Source organism: Tenrec ecaudatus, chromosome 2, assembly GCF_050624435.1.
Source record: "Tenrec ecaudatus isolate mTenEca1 chromosome 2, mTenEca1.hap1, whole genome shotgun sequence".
Taxonomy (NCBI): domain Eukaryota; kingdom Metazoa; phylum Chordata; class Mammalia; order Afrosoricida; family Tenrecidae; genus Tenrec; species Tenrec ecaudatus.
Window position 1 is genome coordinate 76,991,398 of NC_134531.1, and position 19,884 is coordinate 77,011,281.

At 42.0% G+C, this 19,884-nt stretch overlaps 1 protein-coding gene across 1 annotated transcript in view; it reads right to left on the bottom strand.

Moving 5' to 3' along the window:
* Positions 1-2,098: 2,098 nt before the first annotated feature.
* The window catches only part of MTX3 (metaxin 3), a 42,370-nt gene continuing 24,584 nt past the window's right edge, over positions 2,099-19,884 (bottom strand). The window contains exon 8 of the mRNA XM_075541214.1: positions 2,099-3,179. Within this exon, the coding sequence (XP_075397329.1) occupies positions 2,968-3,179 (212 nt within the window). The 3' untranslated portion in view covers positions 2,099-2,967. The remainder of the gene's footprint in view (positions 3,180-19,884) is intronic.

Below are 19,884 nucleotides of genomic sequence, written 5' to 3' on the forward strand. Positions count from 1 at the left end.
GCAGCGACTGATGAACTCAAGATCAAAAGATTAGATAGTAAGCTTCTGGCTACAGAGGCAAACAAATTCCAAGTTGGTAAGTGAGATTACCAAGCTGCTGTTGCTGCCTATGCTTGGCAAGTAATACAGCAGGTGCTGGCTCAAATCCAAACAACCAGAGGTCAGGCGACTAGCCAGATGCAAGATCCAGACTTATAAAGAGCAAGCATGCTTTTCCATATCATCTACATATATAGGAAGCAGGCCACATCCCCAAAGATTACATTATGGTAGATCGCAGCATGGAGTAATTACTACATCCTACCTGTCAAACTACTGAGGAACCTGACCTAACTAAGTTGACACAAATCTTAACTACTGCAGGTTCTTTAACAGCTTTCCCCTAATTCTCCTAACAATAGTTATCTCTCTCTTTAGAAGGAAGAGATGACCAGTGTCTGCGACATATCCAAGTAGTGGCAGCATAAAGTTGTGGTACAGAATGTATGCTATTGTTTGCACTTTCTTATCCTCTCTACTGTGCACTTGATTAACCATGTGACATAGCCTGCGGCTTCCAGTAAAATTATCTGGGTGGCACTAAACCATGGAGGGCCTCTGTTAGATCTTGGATCATCTTCTCTCCCTTTTCCAACTGTTTACAAGATTCCCAGTATCCCTACTCACTCCTAGGTCTCTCTGAGGGGAGGAGAAAGAACTCTACATTAGTAACCTGTTTGTGTGTGTGTGTGTGTGTGTGTTAGAGGTGATGGGTGGGCAGATGTTGACTTGTAGCAGCATTGCCTAGGACTACTTGGGAGTTTATAAACTAGTATAATGAAAGGCCATAGAACTGACTCTGACTTTATGGCTATCTTATGTGTATCAGAGTAGAACTGTGCTGCATAGTTTTCAATGACTGATTTTGGCGGGGGGAAGGGAAGGGGGAAGTAGGTTGCCTTCCAAGCACTTCTGGTGGACTTGAGCTTCCAGGCTTAACCATTTGCTCTATGCAGGACTCCCACACCACATTCTAGCACATTCCAGCACCTCAAAGGTTGCATCAGAATGACTCAGAGAAAGGTAAGCATGCCACTCAGATGCTACTCTTGTTCTTTTGGGTTGTGAAACTGAGTTAACTCTGCCAGGGCTCCTTTCTCATTTAAAGGGAAGTGTGATTTCCTCTCAGTGGCCTATAGACACATGCCCGTCCCTCTAATATGGCGTGCATATAGGGACCACAGACTCCGGGGGCCATGGAAATCATAAAATATGGCTAGAATCCCATGGTGGTATTTCCAAACAAAATACTGCATCCATCCAAGAGAGGTGTGTGTGTGTGTGTGTGTGTGTGTGTGTGTGTGTGTGTGTGTGAGAGAGAGAGAGAGAGGGGGGGGGCGGCGGCAGGGAGATACTTGAGTTTCTGGATGGATTTTGGGGCTATCAATCTAACCATGATTCACTCTGTTTTTCACTTTCCCCTCTCCCCCATTCTAGAAATTATTAGATGACTCTGTGTTTCTGCCTCAGGAGAGATTTATGGAAGGGCACAAAGCAAAGATAATTTCCTTCCAAGCTGTTGGAAACAAAAGCCCACACCCATAGCAGAAGATGATTCTAGTAGCAGTAGAAGAAGGAGATAAAGAAGAAGAAAAAGAAATAGGGAGCGGAAGCAGCAAACTGGAAAGCAATTCTATTTTACTCGGAGGTGGTGAAGATGGATGTGAGGGCTCCAGGGGACGGGAACTGAGAACTGTTCCCTTAGAGAGTTGTGCCAACCTGGCACAAAGGTCACTCCAGGAAGAGGGAAGAGATGTTCTCAACTCCACATCCAGCAACAGCAGAGAGTCACACAGGCAAGGGCAAAGCTGTCCCAGAGACAAATTGTGTAGATAGTACAGATAGAATCAGGTGGGCATCAGCCTAGAAGCCTTGGCACACCAGAAACACTGGTATGTTAGGAAAGGGACACAAGAAGGAAGTACTGATATTACAGGGGTACCTTTTCTTCCTTTCTCTCTCTCTCTCTCTCTCTCTCTCTCTCTCTCTCTCTCTCTCTCTCTCTCTCTCTCTCTCTCTCTCTCTCTCCTTCTCTCCCACTTTCTGTTCTGCTTTTCTCCCCATCTTGCTTTTCTTTCTTCCTTCCTTCCTTCCCCACTCCCTCCCCTTCTCTTTCTCTCTGAAATAAGAACTTGCCATTAGAAACTTCATTGTTATAAAAAATGAATCAAGCTATTCTTGAGCCTTGTATCTGTGGCCTGGGATCCATGTCCTCTGTCACCATCCATGCACCTTGTGTCTGTCCTGAGAGAAGGAAAGAAATGTCTGTGCTCTTGCTCTAGCCTAACTTTAGGCTGAGCTTGGGCCTCTGTCCCTAGACCCAAGAAGAGGCAGCCTTGCCTATGGGCCATTGTATTTTCTAGTCCACTTCAGTAACCATGTAAGTAAACCATCCTAAATGGAAAGCATTCAGTAGGTATTGCTTTGTTTTTCCTTGACCTTAAGCTGCATGAGGATGCCACAAATTCATCTTCAGAAACTCACAGGTTCTTGTAAGGCCATAAAAGCAGGAGCAGATATTTGAAAGACAAGTTTTAATTAAACAATGCAGAGCTCTGTTGTCCCTGCCTTGTAATTGTGATGAATGGGATGGCTTTGTTTTTAAACAACACCTAATCTTTAAAATGACACTGCTGAGAAGACAACATTTTCCCCCAGAATATGTCCACTGTGTGTATTAAATTGACTAAACATTCATAAGAAGGAGCATAAATCAGACCCAGGAGAGTCCATTTCATAGTGTAAGTAGGAGGGAGGAAGATGTTACTAATATTGAAAGTACACTTAAATGCTGATTAAAGTACCAGATTCAATCACATGCAAGCCTCTTAGGAACCTTCGCACCATTGAAAATAAAATGGAAAAAAATGACTACGCACTGGCATCAGCATCTGATTGTCTAATGAATATTACAAGGCCTGGATCCTATTACAAATGTTTCTGTTCTTCAACATATGTCCTCCACTGATGAAGGAGAGTTCCTTTTTTGGTTGCTGAAGTGGCCTTCAGAAGTTGGATGCTCAGAGAGATGACAAACAGGCACATCTTTTTCTTCTTGCTCATAAGTAAATGTCTGGCAGGTTGCCGCAGGTCATAAACACACATGAAATGTTCAACTTGGTGGGTTGTTTGATGCTTTCCTGAAAGTTAAAAACAATTTTTTATATAAATTTTCCTTATGTCTACTTTTTTCCATGTCCTCAAGTCTGACATTCAAGCGCCCTTCACAAGCTTACACGCAAGAACATCTGAAAATCGGATGCAGAAAAACCTTGTGAGTTTAGACCCTGCCCTTAAAGCATTTCTGAAGAGGGCATGCCCACCATGGCCTTCCCACCAGTTGTCATCAGATCGGCCCCTGACTCACAACGGCCCCCTGTGTGTCACGGTGGAAATATCAATGGCTGATTTTTTAAAAGTAGATCACCATGCCTTTCTTCCAAGGCTGGCTGATGAACTTGAACCCCCAACTTTTCAGTAAGTGGCTGAACACATGTGTTTGTGTGTTTTCACCACCCAAGAACTCCACAGCACTCTTAGGGACAGGCAACTGAATACTGTGAATTAGATTGTTAAGGGGAAATGTTCAACTTAGAGATCTTTCATGTGTTAATAATCTACAATTAACTGCACTTGAAGTTCTCTGTGTTTGGATCTTTTTGTTCGAGTACTCATATTTGTTTGACTGCTCTGGAAAGTGTCTCCTCCCTTGGTTCCACTATGGTATAGTTTCTACATGGCTCTTCAACTTGCTTTCTTGTCAAATCTTCTCAGTTTCTCTTGCAGGTTCTTCTTCTTCATCCAGCTGATGGAGCTAAAAGATAGAGCGGTCTACCCCATGGACCTCTTTATTTTAAACAAACTCACTGGGCATTAGCCACCCCCAAAGGATTGACTTCTGTACAATTGATGCTCAGATCTATGCCTCCAGCCCTGACTTCTCTGAGCCCACGGCATCCTTTATTACTCTCTCCTGTCACCTGTCACCATCCTAGAAATGAGCTCCCTCTGACCTCAGCTGGGATATACAAACAACACAGCCTTGCTTGCTGGTGCTTATTCCTACCACCATCATTTCTTGACTGGATTTCTATAACCATATCTTAACTGGTAAACTTGCTTCTAATCCATTCTCCCCACAAGGGCAAAGAGATCTTTCATGAGAGCAAATCTAAACATGTGTTCCTCTGTTGAAGTCCCTTGTTCAGAATTCTTATTCCCCTCAGGAGAAAATGCAAATACCGCATGTGCTGAGGTCGGCCTTCATGTCGGAGATTACCCTCACTCCTCAGCCCGCTTCTCCCCTTGCACACCAGAGTGCATCAACACACTGTTTGTATTTGCTATTGCTCAGCCAAGAACACCCTCTCCCCTCACCCCTGCTCTCTCCTCGGGCTATTAAGCTTCTTTCTGGCTAAGACATCACCTCCTCTGGCAAGCTTCCTCTACCTTTCCACGGCTACACAAGGTGCCTCTCCTATGTGCTACTGAGATAATTGAGAGTTCCCATATCACAGCGCCTAACACTCTGTATAGGTCTCAAAAGTTTCTCCGTTTCTCCAATGAGATATAAACCTCTTCAAGGAGCACTGTGTCTTATCATTATAATCCCAAGCCTCAATTCATTCTAGATGCTCAATAAATATTTGAAGGTTAAGAAATGCAGTTTCCTTAAGAATCCGTTGCTTGACTCTAAGCTCTAAGCAAGCTCATAACACACTGCCAATGGATTGATTCCAACTCACAGTGACTCTGTGGGACAAAGTATAACCGTCCCTTTGGGTTTCTGTGAATGCAAATCTTTACAGGAGAAGAGAGCCTCATCTTTCTCCTGTGGAGAGACTGCTGAGTTTAACAGTTGACCTTGTAGTCAGCAGCACCATGAGGAACCCACTGTACCCCACCAGAGTTCATAAACAAACACAACATAATCCGTCCAGTTTCAGTTAGTTTCCATGTGTGGCCCAACAAACTGAGTCAAGGGGTGTCAGGGTGAGGATGGGATTTCTTAGAAAGGGATACGGGAAAGGAACAACAGCTCTCATCCTCACCAGAATTATACAACGTCCCATGATGAAGCAAATGGTGTTTTATTACAAAGTCATGTACTATATCCAAACTCATTCATTGTCGATGCTGACTTGAAGCGAACCTGTAGGACATGGTGGAACCGGTCTGTGGGTTTCTGAGTCTGTAACTCTGTACAGGATTAGAAAGCCTCAGCTCTCTTCCTTGGAACAGCTGGTAGTTTCCAACTGCTGACCTTGTGGTTAGCAGCACAACACATAACCACTGTACCACCAGGGCTCCTTGATGTACTACATGGTCTCCACTCTTTCAGTCTACTTTTATTCACTTATGACATAGAGTTAAAACTGTGCTCTCATTTGAACACACAAAACAAAAATTATGTAATTACTCCGTGCTCATTCATCCATCATTCCAGACCTTCATTCACAAATGTTGTGGCTGTTTTTAGCTGCTGTCAAATAGATTCCAACTCATAGTGATCCCCTGAACAACAGAAAGACTCTCCATCCCTGTGCTAGCTTCACAATCGTTGTTATGCTTGGACCCATTGTTGTATCCATCTCAGCTAGGGCCATCTGCTTGTTCCCTCTCTCTCTACTTTACCAACCTTGATGTCACTTTTGCAGGGACCGGCGGTTCCTGACAATATTTCCAAAATATGTGAGATGAACTCTTGCCATCCTTGCTGCTGCTGCTGCTTCTTTCTTTAAATAACAGGAAACTTCAATAAACTGTATTGATTAAACTATGCCAGCCATCCTTGCTTCTAAGGAGCATTCTGGCTGTACTTCTTCCAAAACAGATCTGTTTGTTCTTTTCGCAGTCTGTGTACTTTCAATATTCTATGCCAGAACCATAATTCGAATGGATTGATTTTTATTTAGTCTTCCTTATTCGGTGTCCAACTTTCACATGCATATGAGACAACTGAAAATATGGGTTTGGGGAAGGTGCACCTTAGTCCCCAAAGTGACATCCTTGCTCTTCAACACTTTAAAGAGAACTTGCATAACAGATTTACCCAATGCAGTGTGTCCATTGGTCTCTTGACTGCTGCTTCCATGAACATTGATTGCGGATCCAAGAAAGACAAAATTCTTGACAACTTCAACCTTTTCTCCATTTATCATGATGCAACCTATTGGTCCAGGTGTGAGAATTTTGGCCTTCTTTACAAGTGAGTCCTAATCCATTTAGAAGGCTGAAATCCTGATCGTCACCAGCAAGTGCTTCAAGTCCTCCTCATTTTCAGCAAGCAAGGTTGTTTTACTTGTATACCACAGGTCATTAACAAACTGTCCTCTAATCTAATCTTGCTTGTGTTAAATAGATTGTGTATGGCAGATATGTCCAATCAATTCATACATCATTGGAGTTATTGATGGCTGCCTCCACAGCATCGACGTAAGCAAAATGAAAACCACGACTTCAATCTTTTCTCTGCTTATCACGATGTTGTCTATGGGTCCAGTGTGAGGATTTTTGTATTCTTTGCATTGAGTTGGGATGCATACTTAAAGTGTAGTCTTTGGCTTTTATCAGTAAATGCTTCAACTTCTCCTTCAGCAAGCAGGGTTGTGTCATCTGCATAACTCAGGTTGTTGCTTTCCTCCAATCCTGATGCTTTATTCTGTTTTATAAAGCCCAGCTTCTCTGAATATTTGCTCAGCATATAGATTGGATGAGTATGATGAAAAGATAGAACCCTGATGCATGTTTTTTCTAATTTCAAACGATGCAAAATCCTTTTACTCTGTTCCAGCAACTGCCTCTTGGTCTATATTCCACATAAGTGCCATATAAGCACACTTAAGTCTTCAGGAATTCCCATTCTTTGCAATGTTATCCACAGTTAGTTGTGATCCTTAGAGTCTTTGCATAGCCAACAAGACACAAGTGCACATCTTTCTGGTATTCTCTGCTTCCAGTCAAGATATATTTGACATCAGCAATGTTGTCCCGTGTGGCATATCTTCTTTGGAATGCAGCTTGAATTCCTGGCAGTACATCTCCTTGGTGATACTCTGCCGAAACGGTTTTTAAATCATCGTCCGCAAAAATTTATTTGCATATAATATTAATGACATTGTTCAATAATTTCCACATCCTGTTGGATCATTTTCATTTGTAATGGACACAGACAGGGTTATCTTCCAGTTATTGGGCCAGGTAGCCGTCTTCCACATTTTTGGCATAAGCTGGTAATTGCTTCCAGAGCTGCAACACTTTGTTGAAATATTTCAATTCATTCTCCACCAATTCTAGGACCCTTATTTTTGACTGACCCCTTCAGTGCAGCTTTGACGTCTTCCTTCAATACCATGGCTTCCTGATCTTTTTTTTTTTTTCCCCTACCCCGGGTTCTTGATCTTATGCTACTTCTTGAAATAGTTACTGATCCATTTTTTCCTGTACAGTGACTGTGTGTAATCTTCTCATCTTCGTTTGATGCTACCTGCATCATTCAATATTTTGCTCATGGAATCCTTCAGTATTTCAACTCAAAGCTTGAATTTCTTCTTCCATCCCTTCAGTTGAGAGATGCTGAGTGTGTTCTTCCCTCTTGGTTTTCTTTTTTCCCCTCTGGGTTTTCTAACTCCACTTTGGGGCATATTTCCTATGGTGCTTTACATCATTTTCTTGAGCCACCGTTTGAAATGTTCTGCTCAGGTCTTTACTTCATCGGTTCTCTCAATCACTTTAAATGCTCTATATTAAGAACAAGTTTTGGCGTCTACTCTGACATGCACTTTGGTCTTCTGTTTGTGTCCTGTCTTTTAAATGACTGTTTTCTTCATGAACGATGTTCTTGGTGCCGTTCCAGAACTCATCTGGTCTTCAATCATTCTTGTTCAACCCCTCAAATCTCGTCTTGAGATCATCCCTGAAGTCAAGTGGGACACACTAATGGTTATTTCCCTGGTGCTCATGAACTTGCTTTCATTTTCTTTAGTTTCAATCTGAACGTGTGTATGAGTTCCACCCTTGAACTGTTCCACCCTTGGAACCTGGCCTTGTTTTGGCTGATGATACTGAGCTATTCCATGGTTTCTTCTTACCTATGCAGTCAAATTTATTTCTGTGTATTCCATGTTTAGTCACTATAGGACTAAATGTTAGTGCTATGGGAGGGGAAAGAGGTATCTGCAATGAAAATGAATAAACTTTCCAAGCAAAATAAAAAGAGGAAAATCATAAAGATTTAGTAAGTACTAAAACAACAGCAATGAAGAAAATGACCAGAAAACACAAAGAAAATGAACCAGCATCACTAGAATAAGAACACAAAGAACAAACTAATAAAGCTAAAGAATTCCAAGGAAACACTTCATAACACGGGTGAACCTGGAGGGCATCCTGCTAAGTGAGTTAATTAACTATTGTAAAAGATGAAGAAAATGTTTTCACATTAAAAGGAACATTCTTTGATGCTTGCCAGGGGTGGGAGTGGAAGGAAGGGTAAGTCACAAACTAAAGGGTAATCACATGTTAACTTGGGTGACTCACTGCTACCAAATCAATGAAGGATTCCCCTGGGCATTTCTTTAAGGGAGTAGAAAGCCTCATGTTTCTCCCTTTGAGTGGTTGCTGGTTTTGAACTGCTGATCTTTGGTTAGCAGCCAAACTACTATGCCACCAAGGTTTCCCAATTTAAGTGAGGTGGTAGGCAATAGATAATAAGAAAGAGGTTCATAAAAAATGATGGCGGGAAAGAGAAGACACTGGGATGAATACAAAAGCTAAAGGGAACACAGGAAATGCCGGTGCATGTGAAATGACACTACACCAGTGACCTATGAGTCGATGCACAGATAGACACACAGGTTGAATGGCTGTTGGAGGTTGAGGTAGCATAGGACTATGTTCTCCATTAGATATGAGTTGACAGAGAATATTTCTATGTTTATTGACCTATGTTGCAAATGCCACTCTGAGAGTAGTGGAGCATATAGGAACAAGAGTATGAAAACTTCTCAGACATAACCAAGCAACTTGAGGGAATGAGTCCTGGACCTACGGGCTCAGAATCATAGACTCAGGGGACATCAAGGCCAATTGGCGATACATGGCCCACAAAGGCAAAGTTCTGCCTACTACTTTGGTGAAGAGCAACTGGGGTCTTAAGAGTTCATTGGTGATCATTTAAGGTGAAATGTTGGTTTCTCCCCGGCTGGAGGAAAAGAGAGTGATGAAAATTGAAGATGCAAGGAAACACAGTTAGGCCAATGGACTAACAAACCACGTGACCACTCTTCTCCACAATCCTGAGACCAAAAGAAATAGATGGTTCTGGTTACCCCTACCCTAACACCCTAAATAGGACAGGAGAGAAATATGCAACAAAATTCAAAAGCATTGACGAGACCAGGTTAACTGGTAGAATAGATATTGGTGAAATCCTGAGTTTATGTTTGTTAGTCGTATCTGCTGGGTCTGTCACTGAACCGCAGTGGCTCAGTTTTCAGCCAAATAATAGATCTGTTAGGGGAACAATAACCATAGTGAGGTGTGCACACCTTAGTATCATTAACCGTTTGAGGTGGCTAAGTTTAGAAGGTTTAAGAAAAAAAGAGACAGAAACAAGAAACAGAAAGGAAATTTTGTAAGTACGATTACACCTAAGGGATGGCAATCATCTCAATAAAACAAAATGTGCATGAACTGTTGAATGCAAAACAAATAGTCTGTTCTGTAAACCCTCACCCAAACTACAATGAAATGTTCAAAACTGAACATTCTATCGTGCTGTCTCTACCTTTGTTTCTATCACCAAGGTCATAGTTTTCAACTGCTGATCCATGTAACTGAAATGGAAGTGAGCTGAAATGGGTTGCTACTGGCCAATTCTAATTGGATAATCATAGGGTTTCCAACTTTCACATTCCAATCACTAGCAATTATTCCTGCAACTTGATTGTATGTGTGATCAATTTCAGACTGAAGAAGTTGGTAGGCTTCTCCAGTTTCTTCATCATTGGATTTAATAAGTGGATGATAGCTGTAGTGATTGGTCTTCCTTGTAGACATATAGATGCTATCCTATCACACATACCATTGTACTTGGAGATTGATCTTGAAATGTTTTTAAATCATTTTATTGGGGACTCATACAATTCTTATAACAATCCGTACATACATCTATTGTGTCAAGCACATTTGTACATTTGTTGCCATAATCATTCTCAAAATATTTGCTTTCTACTTGAGCCCTTAATATCAGCTCTTCATTTTCTCCCTCCCTCCTCACTCCCCGCTCCCTCATGAACCCTTGATAATTTATAATTATTATTATTTTTATTATGTCATATCTTACACTGTCTGATGTCTCCCTTCACCCACTTTTCTGTTGTCCGTCCTCCAGGGAGGGGGTTATAGGTAGATCATTGTGGTCAGTTCCCTCTTCCTCCCCACACCTTTTCCCCTCCTGGTATCGCTACACTCATTATTGGTCCTGAGGGGGTTATATGTCCTGGTCCCCTGTGTTTCCAGCTCTGTTCTGTACAGTGTACATCCTGTGGTCTAGCCAGATTTGTAAGGTAGAATTGGGATCATGATAATGGGGGGAGGAATCTTTTAAGAACTAGAGAAAAGTTGTATGTTTCATCATTGCTACCCTGCACCCTGACTGGCTCGTCTCCTCCCTACAACCCTTCAGTGAGGGGATGTCCAGTTGCTTACAGATGGGTCGGTGATGAAGGTGATGTCATTTTACTTGAAATGACCATTCCAGGTGTAGTTACCCATAAGATTATCCAACTCAAAATGACCAATGCCAACCCATTTCAGCTCACTAATGCCTAGAATATATATCTCAATGCATTCCATTTTGATTTTGAAGGCTTCTAATTTCCCTAGATTCATGCTTTGCGTATTCCATGTTCAGATGACTAATAAATGTTTGTAGCTGTTTCTTCTCATTTTGAGTCGCACCCCACCAGAAAGCTTGGCCCCATCCATGTCTTTAAGGTCAACTCTTTAAGGAGGCAGCTCTTCCTTAGGCATATTTTGAGTGCCTTCCAAGCTGAGGGTACCATCTCCTGGCACAATATCAGACACCGTTCCTCTGCAACTCATTGGTTTCCGTGGCTAGTCCCTCAGAAGTGGGTCGCCTCTTCCTTTGTCCTAGGCTGTTCTTCATCTGAAAGATTCGCAGAAACCTGTTTCCCATGGGTGACCCAACTGGTGTTTGAAACAGCAGTGGCATTGCTTCCAGCAACCTAGCAATATGAAAACAGCTACCATGCACCAAAGATTTTCTGATTTGTCATGTTAAATTGATTTTGTGATGTTTCCTATTACTCATCAGAACCTCTTCATCTAAAGACTTTTCAGAAGCGTTTGCATACTAAGGTGGTTGGATCTTCAGTAGTGAAGATGGGTGGGTGGGGTGGGGGAGGTTAAACTAGAACCAAATGATGAAATGACTTATAAACAACATTAAGGAGCTTGGACTGGAGAACTATAAGTAACATGTAGAAGGTGGTAAATGTTTGAGGAAGCCCCCTTTTTGAACAGTAGAGACTGGATTGGCATGGAGTAAAACCAGAAGCTTGGAGACCAACACCTGTCTGCAGGAGTGGTTCAGGAAAGGAATGACAAATATATACAACAGGTACATGAAGATGGAGACTGTTCAGATGACCATTTTGAGGAATAGTTGGGACTTGATCAGTGACTATGTTTTGATGGTAAGAGAAGGGTAACAGCAAATTTGAGCCTTCTTAAATATTCTCTTTAAAATATTACATTTTTCATAAATAGGTACTTTCTAATATGTTCCACAGCATCTTCCAAGCTTTCTATAGCGATAACTCTTTACTTTACCATGACTCGGGTCTCTGGGCCCCTGACCTATGTTGGGGTGGGGGGGGGGGAGGATTCTACTATCTGAACTACAGAAGTTGAAATCCTCCACCAAGAAGAATATACCCCAGTGATTGACTTGATTATTTTATTACCATACAAGGCCTTACTTATGAAAGCAAGTAGTGTAGCTTATCACAAGAGAAATCACATTGCAAATACCTTTGCAATAAATAAGTCCTTTTACAAACTCAGTTAAGCCTCATTTGAATCTTTGTTAATGGGAAATGTTTACTAATTAACTAGCTGAACAATCCTGGATGCACACCGACTTTTTCCTAGCTATATATGTTGTTATTGCGCTGTTGGGTTGTTTCTGAATCTCAGTGACCCTGTGTGACAAAACAGAACTGCCCCATAGCTATGGTCACAGGCTATGGTCTTTATGAGCGCAGATCTTCAGGTCTTTTCTTTGATGGAGCAGCGAGTGGAGTCAATCAGCTGACCTTGTAGTTAGCAGCTGAGCATTAACCTTGGCACTCTCCAGGATCCTTCAGCTATTCATAAATAGACACAAATAAATAGGGCGCTCAAGGACCTAGAGAAAGTATTTAATCTCTAGATATTTGTCCTAGCCCCATTATGCTGTGTGGAGGAGCTCTGGTGTCATAGTGGGTCATGTGGTGGGCTGCCAATAGCAAGGTAAGCAGTTCAAAACCACCCGCCACACCAAAACCAAACCAAACCACCGGGCACTCTGAGAGAAAAAGATAGCGCTTTCTACTCCCATAAAGAACTATGGTCGTGGAAAAGCATAAGGGTAGTTCTACTCTGTCCTGCATGGCTTCTATGAGTCAGAATGAACTCGATGGCGATGGTTTTGTTTCTTTCAACCATGTTGTTTACAGTTATCCTGTGAATAGCTAATTTCTTCTTACATTTCTCGATTTCCTCTTTCTAGTCTCTCTTGAACCTACCGGGCATATGCCCCATCAAGGTCCCAGTGGTCAAGTCTCAGTTACCACCCCCTCACTCCCGCCAACCCCTTTCATGGCCCACCAGCTACATTCCATGCAGGTGTTAATGACTTTTGTTCCTGGATGCACATTCTTGATGCACATTCTTGCATCGTAGTCACCATATTAGTTGAATAGTCCTCCTGCCCCACTGGCCTTAGCCTTCTCTGCTGGGGTCTCCCTCATCTCAGTTCTTGGTCCTCTTTTCTCCTCCATGTACTTAATCCCTTAATGATCTCATTCAGTCTCATGGCTTTAAACAACATCTTTATACTGATGAGTCTTCAGTTTGTATCTCCAAATTTTTATCTCTTGATCTTCAGACTCACATGCCCAAGTGCTTACTCAACATCTCCACTGGATATTTAAGGAATCATAAACTCAACATGTCAAAAATTGAACTAATCTAAAGAGCTGTTATTTTTACAATCTTTCCCAGATCAGTTTATGGTAACTCAATCCATCCAGTGTTCATGCCAAAAATATTAAAGTCATCCTTGATTTGCCTCTTTTCTCACAAACCATATCTAATCAGCTAGTAGTTCTTACCGATAGTGTCTGCAAAACACATGCACAATTTAATCTCTTAACACTTTCACCATCCTTGTCCAATGGAAAAACTACCACTTTTCAGTGAGTTACTCCCAATTAACCTTTCTGTTTATCCCTGTCCACCTACATTTATCCTCAGTGCCATAAATCAAGTAATCCTTTTAAAAGTTAACGACATAAATGAAGTCCACCCAAATGAAAACAAGTAACAGTTACTATTTTGAGCTTGCAATAGCATCGCAAGACCTCCTTAAGTGTTGAAAACCAAGAAAGTTACTTTAAGAACTAAGGTACACATGACCCAAACCATGATATTTTCAATGGCCTTATATGCATATGAAAGTTGTTGCTAGCAGGTACAGATAAGAGTTGGAAACACAGGGAATCCAGGACAGATAACCCCCTCAGAACCAATAATGAGAGGAGTGATACCAGGAGGGGAAAGTAAGGTGGGGTAGGAAGGGGGGACCAACCACAATGATCTACCTATAACCCCATTCCTGAGGGACAGACAACAGAAAAGTGGGTGAAGGGAAACCTTGGTCAGTGTAAGACATAAAAAAATAACAATTTATAAATTTTCAAGGGTTTGGGAGGGAAGGAGGGGAAAAATTAGGAGCTGATACCAAGGGCTCAAGTAGAAAGAAAATGTTTTGTAAATGATGATGGCAACTGATGTACAAAGGTGCTTGACAAGATGGATGGATGGATGGATGGATGGATGGATGGATGGATGGATGGATGGATTGTCATAAGAGCTGTATGAGCCCCCAACAAAATGATTTTTTTTAAAGTTGTTAGATGCCATCAAGTTGGTTCCAACCCATAGTGACCTTATGCACAACAGAACAAAACCCTGCCCAGTCCTGCACCATCCTCACAATTTTGTTATGCCTGAGCCTATTGTTGCAGCCACTGTGTCAATCCATCTACTTGAAGGCCTTCCTCTTCTTCAACATGATGTCCTTCTCCAAGAGCTGGTGTCTCCTGGCAACATGTTCAAGGTATGTGAGATGAAGTCTTTCTATCCTTGCCTCTAAGGAACACTCTGGCCATACTTCTTTAAGACAAATTGGTTTAGTACTTCTTTCAAGACAGATTGGTTTGTCCTTCTAGCAGACCCTGGTACTTTCAATATTCTTCTCCAGCACCACCATTTGAATGCATCTTTTCTTCTTCAGCCTTCTTTATTCGATGTCCAACTTTACCATGAGGCAATGGAAATTACTAAGGCTTGGGATAGGAGCACCTTAGTACTCAAGGTAACATCCTTGCTTTTCAGTACCCTAAAGAGGTCTTGTGTAGCAGATATACCTAATGCAAGACTCTTTTAATCTCTTGACTGCTGCTTCCATGAGCATGGATTGTGGATTCCTTTTCTCCTACTATCATGATGTTACTTATTGGTCCAGCAGAGGATCACATTTTTCTCTTACAAAGTGGCTGATGGGTTTGAACAAATGACCTTTTAATGAGCAGTGGAATACATTGATAAATGCACCAATGATGATCCTTCGGAGCCAAAATTAATCAGACATCAACTATTTATTGATTGAAGTTTGTTGGCATAGAGATGCTAGAGGTAAATTAACCAATATTAGAGCCTCCTACATAATTGGATGGGGAACATATTTGAACTTCTCTGGTTGGTCCTAAATTGAAAATGCAGGAAAAAATTAAAGAAAATGTCAGTTACTGATCTCATCCTTTGCAGTGGGGATGGAAGCTATAGAAGTTGTGGGTTGGATTCCAGAACTCATTGCTGCAGAGGCTGTGGGTCAACCTTGTATCTTTGCATATGGTCTAGCCATTGTCCATTTGTATACTCAGCCTCTCACTTCTTTTTCAAACTCTTGCAATGGGTCAGCATAGAAACCCAAGCCTTCCAAATGCCTAGTGTCTTACCTGAACTGCTCCCCACCTCTTAGCTCAATAACCTCATCCCTTACCCACCTACTTGCCTACTCTGTCCCAGACACCCAGACCTCCTTACTCTTTCTCAGATATGCCTGACAAGGTCTTGTCTTAGGACTTCTCCCCTAGCTGTGCTTTCTGCCTTGAATAATTTTTTGCCCAAATCTAGATGATTGAACTCACATTTCTTTCAAGTCTTTGTTCAAATGTCATCTCAGCAATCCTGCCAGGTTTAATACTGCAACTTGACCCTCAGCTCCAACACTCCCAACCCCCTAATCTGCTTCTTTTTTCCTTTCCCATAGCACTCGCCACTTGCTAATATATCAGGCAACTTTCTCATTTATTAGGTTCATTATTAGTTGTCTCTCTCCCCCTACTGGAGCGGAAGCATCACAAGGATAGAGACACTTGTCTGCTTGGTTCAAGCACCGGGAAGAGCACCTGGAACATAAGAGGCACTCGGATAATAAGTTTTAATGAATGACTGAATCCTTTAGGATTCAGACACAAGAGCTCCTGTGACAAGGCAAATGCTATTGGGGACAGGCAAGACCTGAGTCATCAGCATATAGCTAACAAGCTAGAACTGGAATTACAAGTGCCATGTCTTTGACAGCTCTCCTCTTCAGAACATTCCTTTCATATGTCTTCTATATCTGGGTCTTGGTCTTCTCACTGAGGGGAATGGATATAACCAATCATGTTTGCACAAGGTCTTTATTCCTTAGAATCCTTTGGTCTTTTTCCTTCCCATTCCCATGGGTGGGAGGATCATAATTTCTCAAGCCCTGCTAATGGAAAAATTGAGTAGTGATGCTATCCAAAAAATAAAAAGCTGGACATTTGGGAGTTGAGCCAATATTACCAAAAAAAAAAAAGCCCAACATGTTCAATCACCTCATCTTTATGTGAATGTTAGGCATTAATAAGGAAATCCAAAAAGGAATCGATAAATTTGAATGATGGTGCTGGTGAAGAATATTGAAGTCACATGGACTACCAAAAGAGCAAACAAAATATGTCTTGGAAGAAGTAGAGACAGAATGCTACTTAAAGGCAAGGATGACAAGACGTTGTCTCTTGTACTGTGGATATGTTGTCATGGGAAACCAGTCCTTGGAGAAAAACATCATGTTTGGTATAGTAGGGGGATGGAAAAAAGAGGAAGATCTTCCATATATGATGGATTGACACAGTGGCTGCAAAATGAGCTCAAATATAAGAACAATTGTGAGGATGGCACAGACCTGGGCAGTGTTTTGTTCTGTGGTCCACAGCATTGCTATGAGTCACAGCCCACTAGACAGCACTTAACAACAACTAGTAAACTTTATCTAGTGCTTGACATTTAGGATCCCGGTGGCATAGAGGGTTACACTTTGGACTGCTAACCCCATGATCAGCAATATGGAATCAGCAGAAGCCCTACTGGAAAAAAGATGAGCCTTTCTGCTCCCGTAAGGATATACTGTCTTGGAAACCCAAAGGGACGGTTCACCTCTGCTGTTCGGGTCCCTGTGCATTGGGATTGATCGCACAGTCGTGATCTGACAGTTAAAGGAAATACAAGTCATTGCCAGATGTGTCTGGCTAATGAAGAGGAGGATCTGGAATGGTAGGGAATCCACAAGGGGCTGGGAAGAGAGTTGTGTTCGTGGAGGCTGACAGGAGAGCATCAGAAGATGAGGGGAAAGCGTATGGTGAGAAGGAACTGGCCAGGTCATAGGGCAGTTAGCATGAGACATTGGTCTTGTTCTTGCTTAAGCTAACTTGCCAGTGGGGCTCCACCGTGCTGCTGGCACCTAGAATGGCCTGGAGGAAGCTGCTCCAAGCATTCTTGGAAATATCCATGGAGTGAGAAATGCCCAGACAGGAATGTGGCAAGTGATCTCTCCCACCGGAGCTTTTTTGCGGAGTCCAGGCCGTCTCCACCATGCCTCTATTAAGATCAATTAGAGCAAGGATGAGTCTCTATTCCAGTAAGTACTGGGCTCTCATGCAAAATGAATAGTTACTCAAAACCTCCATTGCTTAACTTTGGTCGAAAAGAAATCAAGGTGGAAAGTATGGATTCATAGCATTTGGCACATAGTAGGCTTTCAGCAACCAAAGTGGCTGCTGCTTCCCACCCCCTTGCTTTTCTCTAGTCACCGCCTCCCTCCGCCAGCCCCACGCCCACCCCCACCCCCACTAGCGTTCAGATGACTCTTTTCCATGTTTTTCTCTTTGATGGCATATCTGTATTTCTTCTTATTCGGCCCCAGATGTCAGATTGGCTTGTATTACTCCAGGCTGAATCATTTGATTTCCTGTCCATGTTTCTAACCTTTCCAGCTCCTCTTGTATCATTTCTCAGTCATCCCTGCTGTTTACAATACCTCTCAATTTAAAGCCATCTGCAAATCCCATTAACAAATTAATGACTCCATCTCCCCCACGATCACAGGACATGTTGACTGAAACAAGACCCGACACCAGTGAGTTCCCTTCCTCCATTTGATGTTCCACCCTCTCAGATGCTTTAGCAAATCTAATAAACGTATATGAACATCAGGATTAAGAATGCTTAGAAATGGAATAAGTATTTGCTTTATGAAAGAATCCTTCATTCCTTCAAGTGGTTGACTTTTTTAGTACATTTAAAATATGCTTTAGCTTACAAAAAAAATCCACCCAACTTACAGGCTCATGCTCAATTTCTTCCTTTTTTAATTGATTGGGATTAATACATATATTAAATCATTCCATCTGTCAATCATGCCCAGTAGAATTGTACATAGTACAGTGAAATTGGTGAATCAGAACTTAGTTGGTCGGCCTTGTTTTTCTGGGCCTCACACGTTTTCTACCTCAGACTGGACGCAGTGTCATCGCTTCTCTGCCACTGCTGTTAGAGGGAAATGTTTGTATTATCCTTTTCTGACAGGTTTTGGGCGGACACCAATTCCAGCATTCACAGGTGTTACTGTAATGAGCCTATGAGAACCCCATTTGTTTTCCACTACTCACTCTTTGGGTCTTAGCTTCAAGCGTTCCCATTCTGTTTCCTGGTGTGTTCAGAATGCTCTAAAATCCTACCTCTTCTCTTCCTCCAAACATTTCTGAGTCGCTAGACTATGTGCCGCAAGCACTGTGTTAGGTGCTAGCATTTGATGAAGAGAAGAATTTTCATCTTCGGGAGCTCTTGATTCAGGGCATAACAAGAAGATAAGAGAGAGAGCAAATAGCTATCAAGCCCCCACACTGTATGCTATCCCATTCAGACCACAGGGAAACCTCTTTCACAGGTGAGAAAATGTAAAGTTAGAAAGGTAAAGCAATTTGCCTTCTATACAAAACATAAACTTCCAAAAGAAATATAATTGGGCAATGGACATACTGGTGAGTCCCTGTGTGGTGCAAAAAGTTAGCTGTTTGACTACAAACCAAAAGGTTAGTAGTTCAAACCCATCCAGAGAACAGGCTGTGACCTGGAAAATCTTTTTTCTTTAATATTTTATTAGGGACTCATACAACTCTTATCACAATCCATACATACATCAATTGTATAAAGCACATCTTCACATTCTTTGCCCTCATCATTTTCAAAGCATTTGCTCTCCACTTAAGCCCTTTGCATTAAGTCCTCTTTTTCCCCTCCCTCCCTGCTCCCCTCTCCCTCATGCACCCTCGATAATTTATAAATTATTATTTTGTCATATCTTGCCCTGTCCGGTGTCTCCCTTCACCCCCTTTTCTGTTGTCCGTCCCCCAGGGAGGAAGTCACATGTATATCCTTGTAATCGGTTCCCTCTTTTCAACTCACTCACCCTCTACCCTTCCAGTATCGCCCCTCACACCCCTGGTCCGGAAGGTATCATCCGCCCTGGATTCCCTGTGCTGGAAAATCTTACACAGAAGTTCTACTCTGCACACATGAGGTGGTCATGAGTCATAAACAACTTGCTGGCAACTAACAAGTTGTCACACACACACACACAATGTTTTTGGAAATTAATTCAAATATTAAATAAGTAAGATAGTTTTTTGCTTTGTTTTGTTTTACCTATCAAGTTGGCAAAGAGAAAACAAATGCTCAAAGCTGACTGGGCAGGATGCAGCAATAGAGGGAGTTCTCGTTCATAGGAAGTTCTCTTTCACATATGCAAAAGCCGGACAATGAAGATTAAAGATGATGTCTTGGACTTGTGGGGTTGGCAAATAGCGAATATGCTAAGAACTGCCCAAAGAAAGGACAAGATCTTTCATGGAAGAATTACTGCCAAAATGTTCCTTAGAAGCGAGGATAGCCAGACTTTGTCTCAAGTACTTTTTAATGCTATTGAAAAGGACCGATTCCTAGCGAAGGAGACCGTGCTCGGTAAAGAAGTTCAGCCAAAAAAGGAGGAAGACCTTCAGCAAAATTGATTGGCCCAGTGACGGCAACAGTGGGTCCAACTCTAGCAACGATTGTGAGGATGGCTCAAGACAAGGCAGTGCTTGTTCTGTGGTACATAGGATTGACATAGGGTTGACATAGGATTGA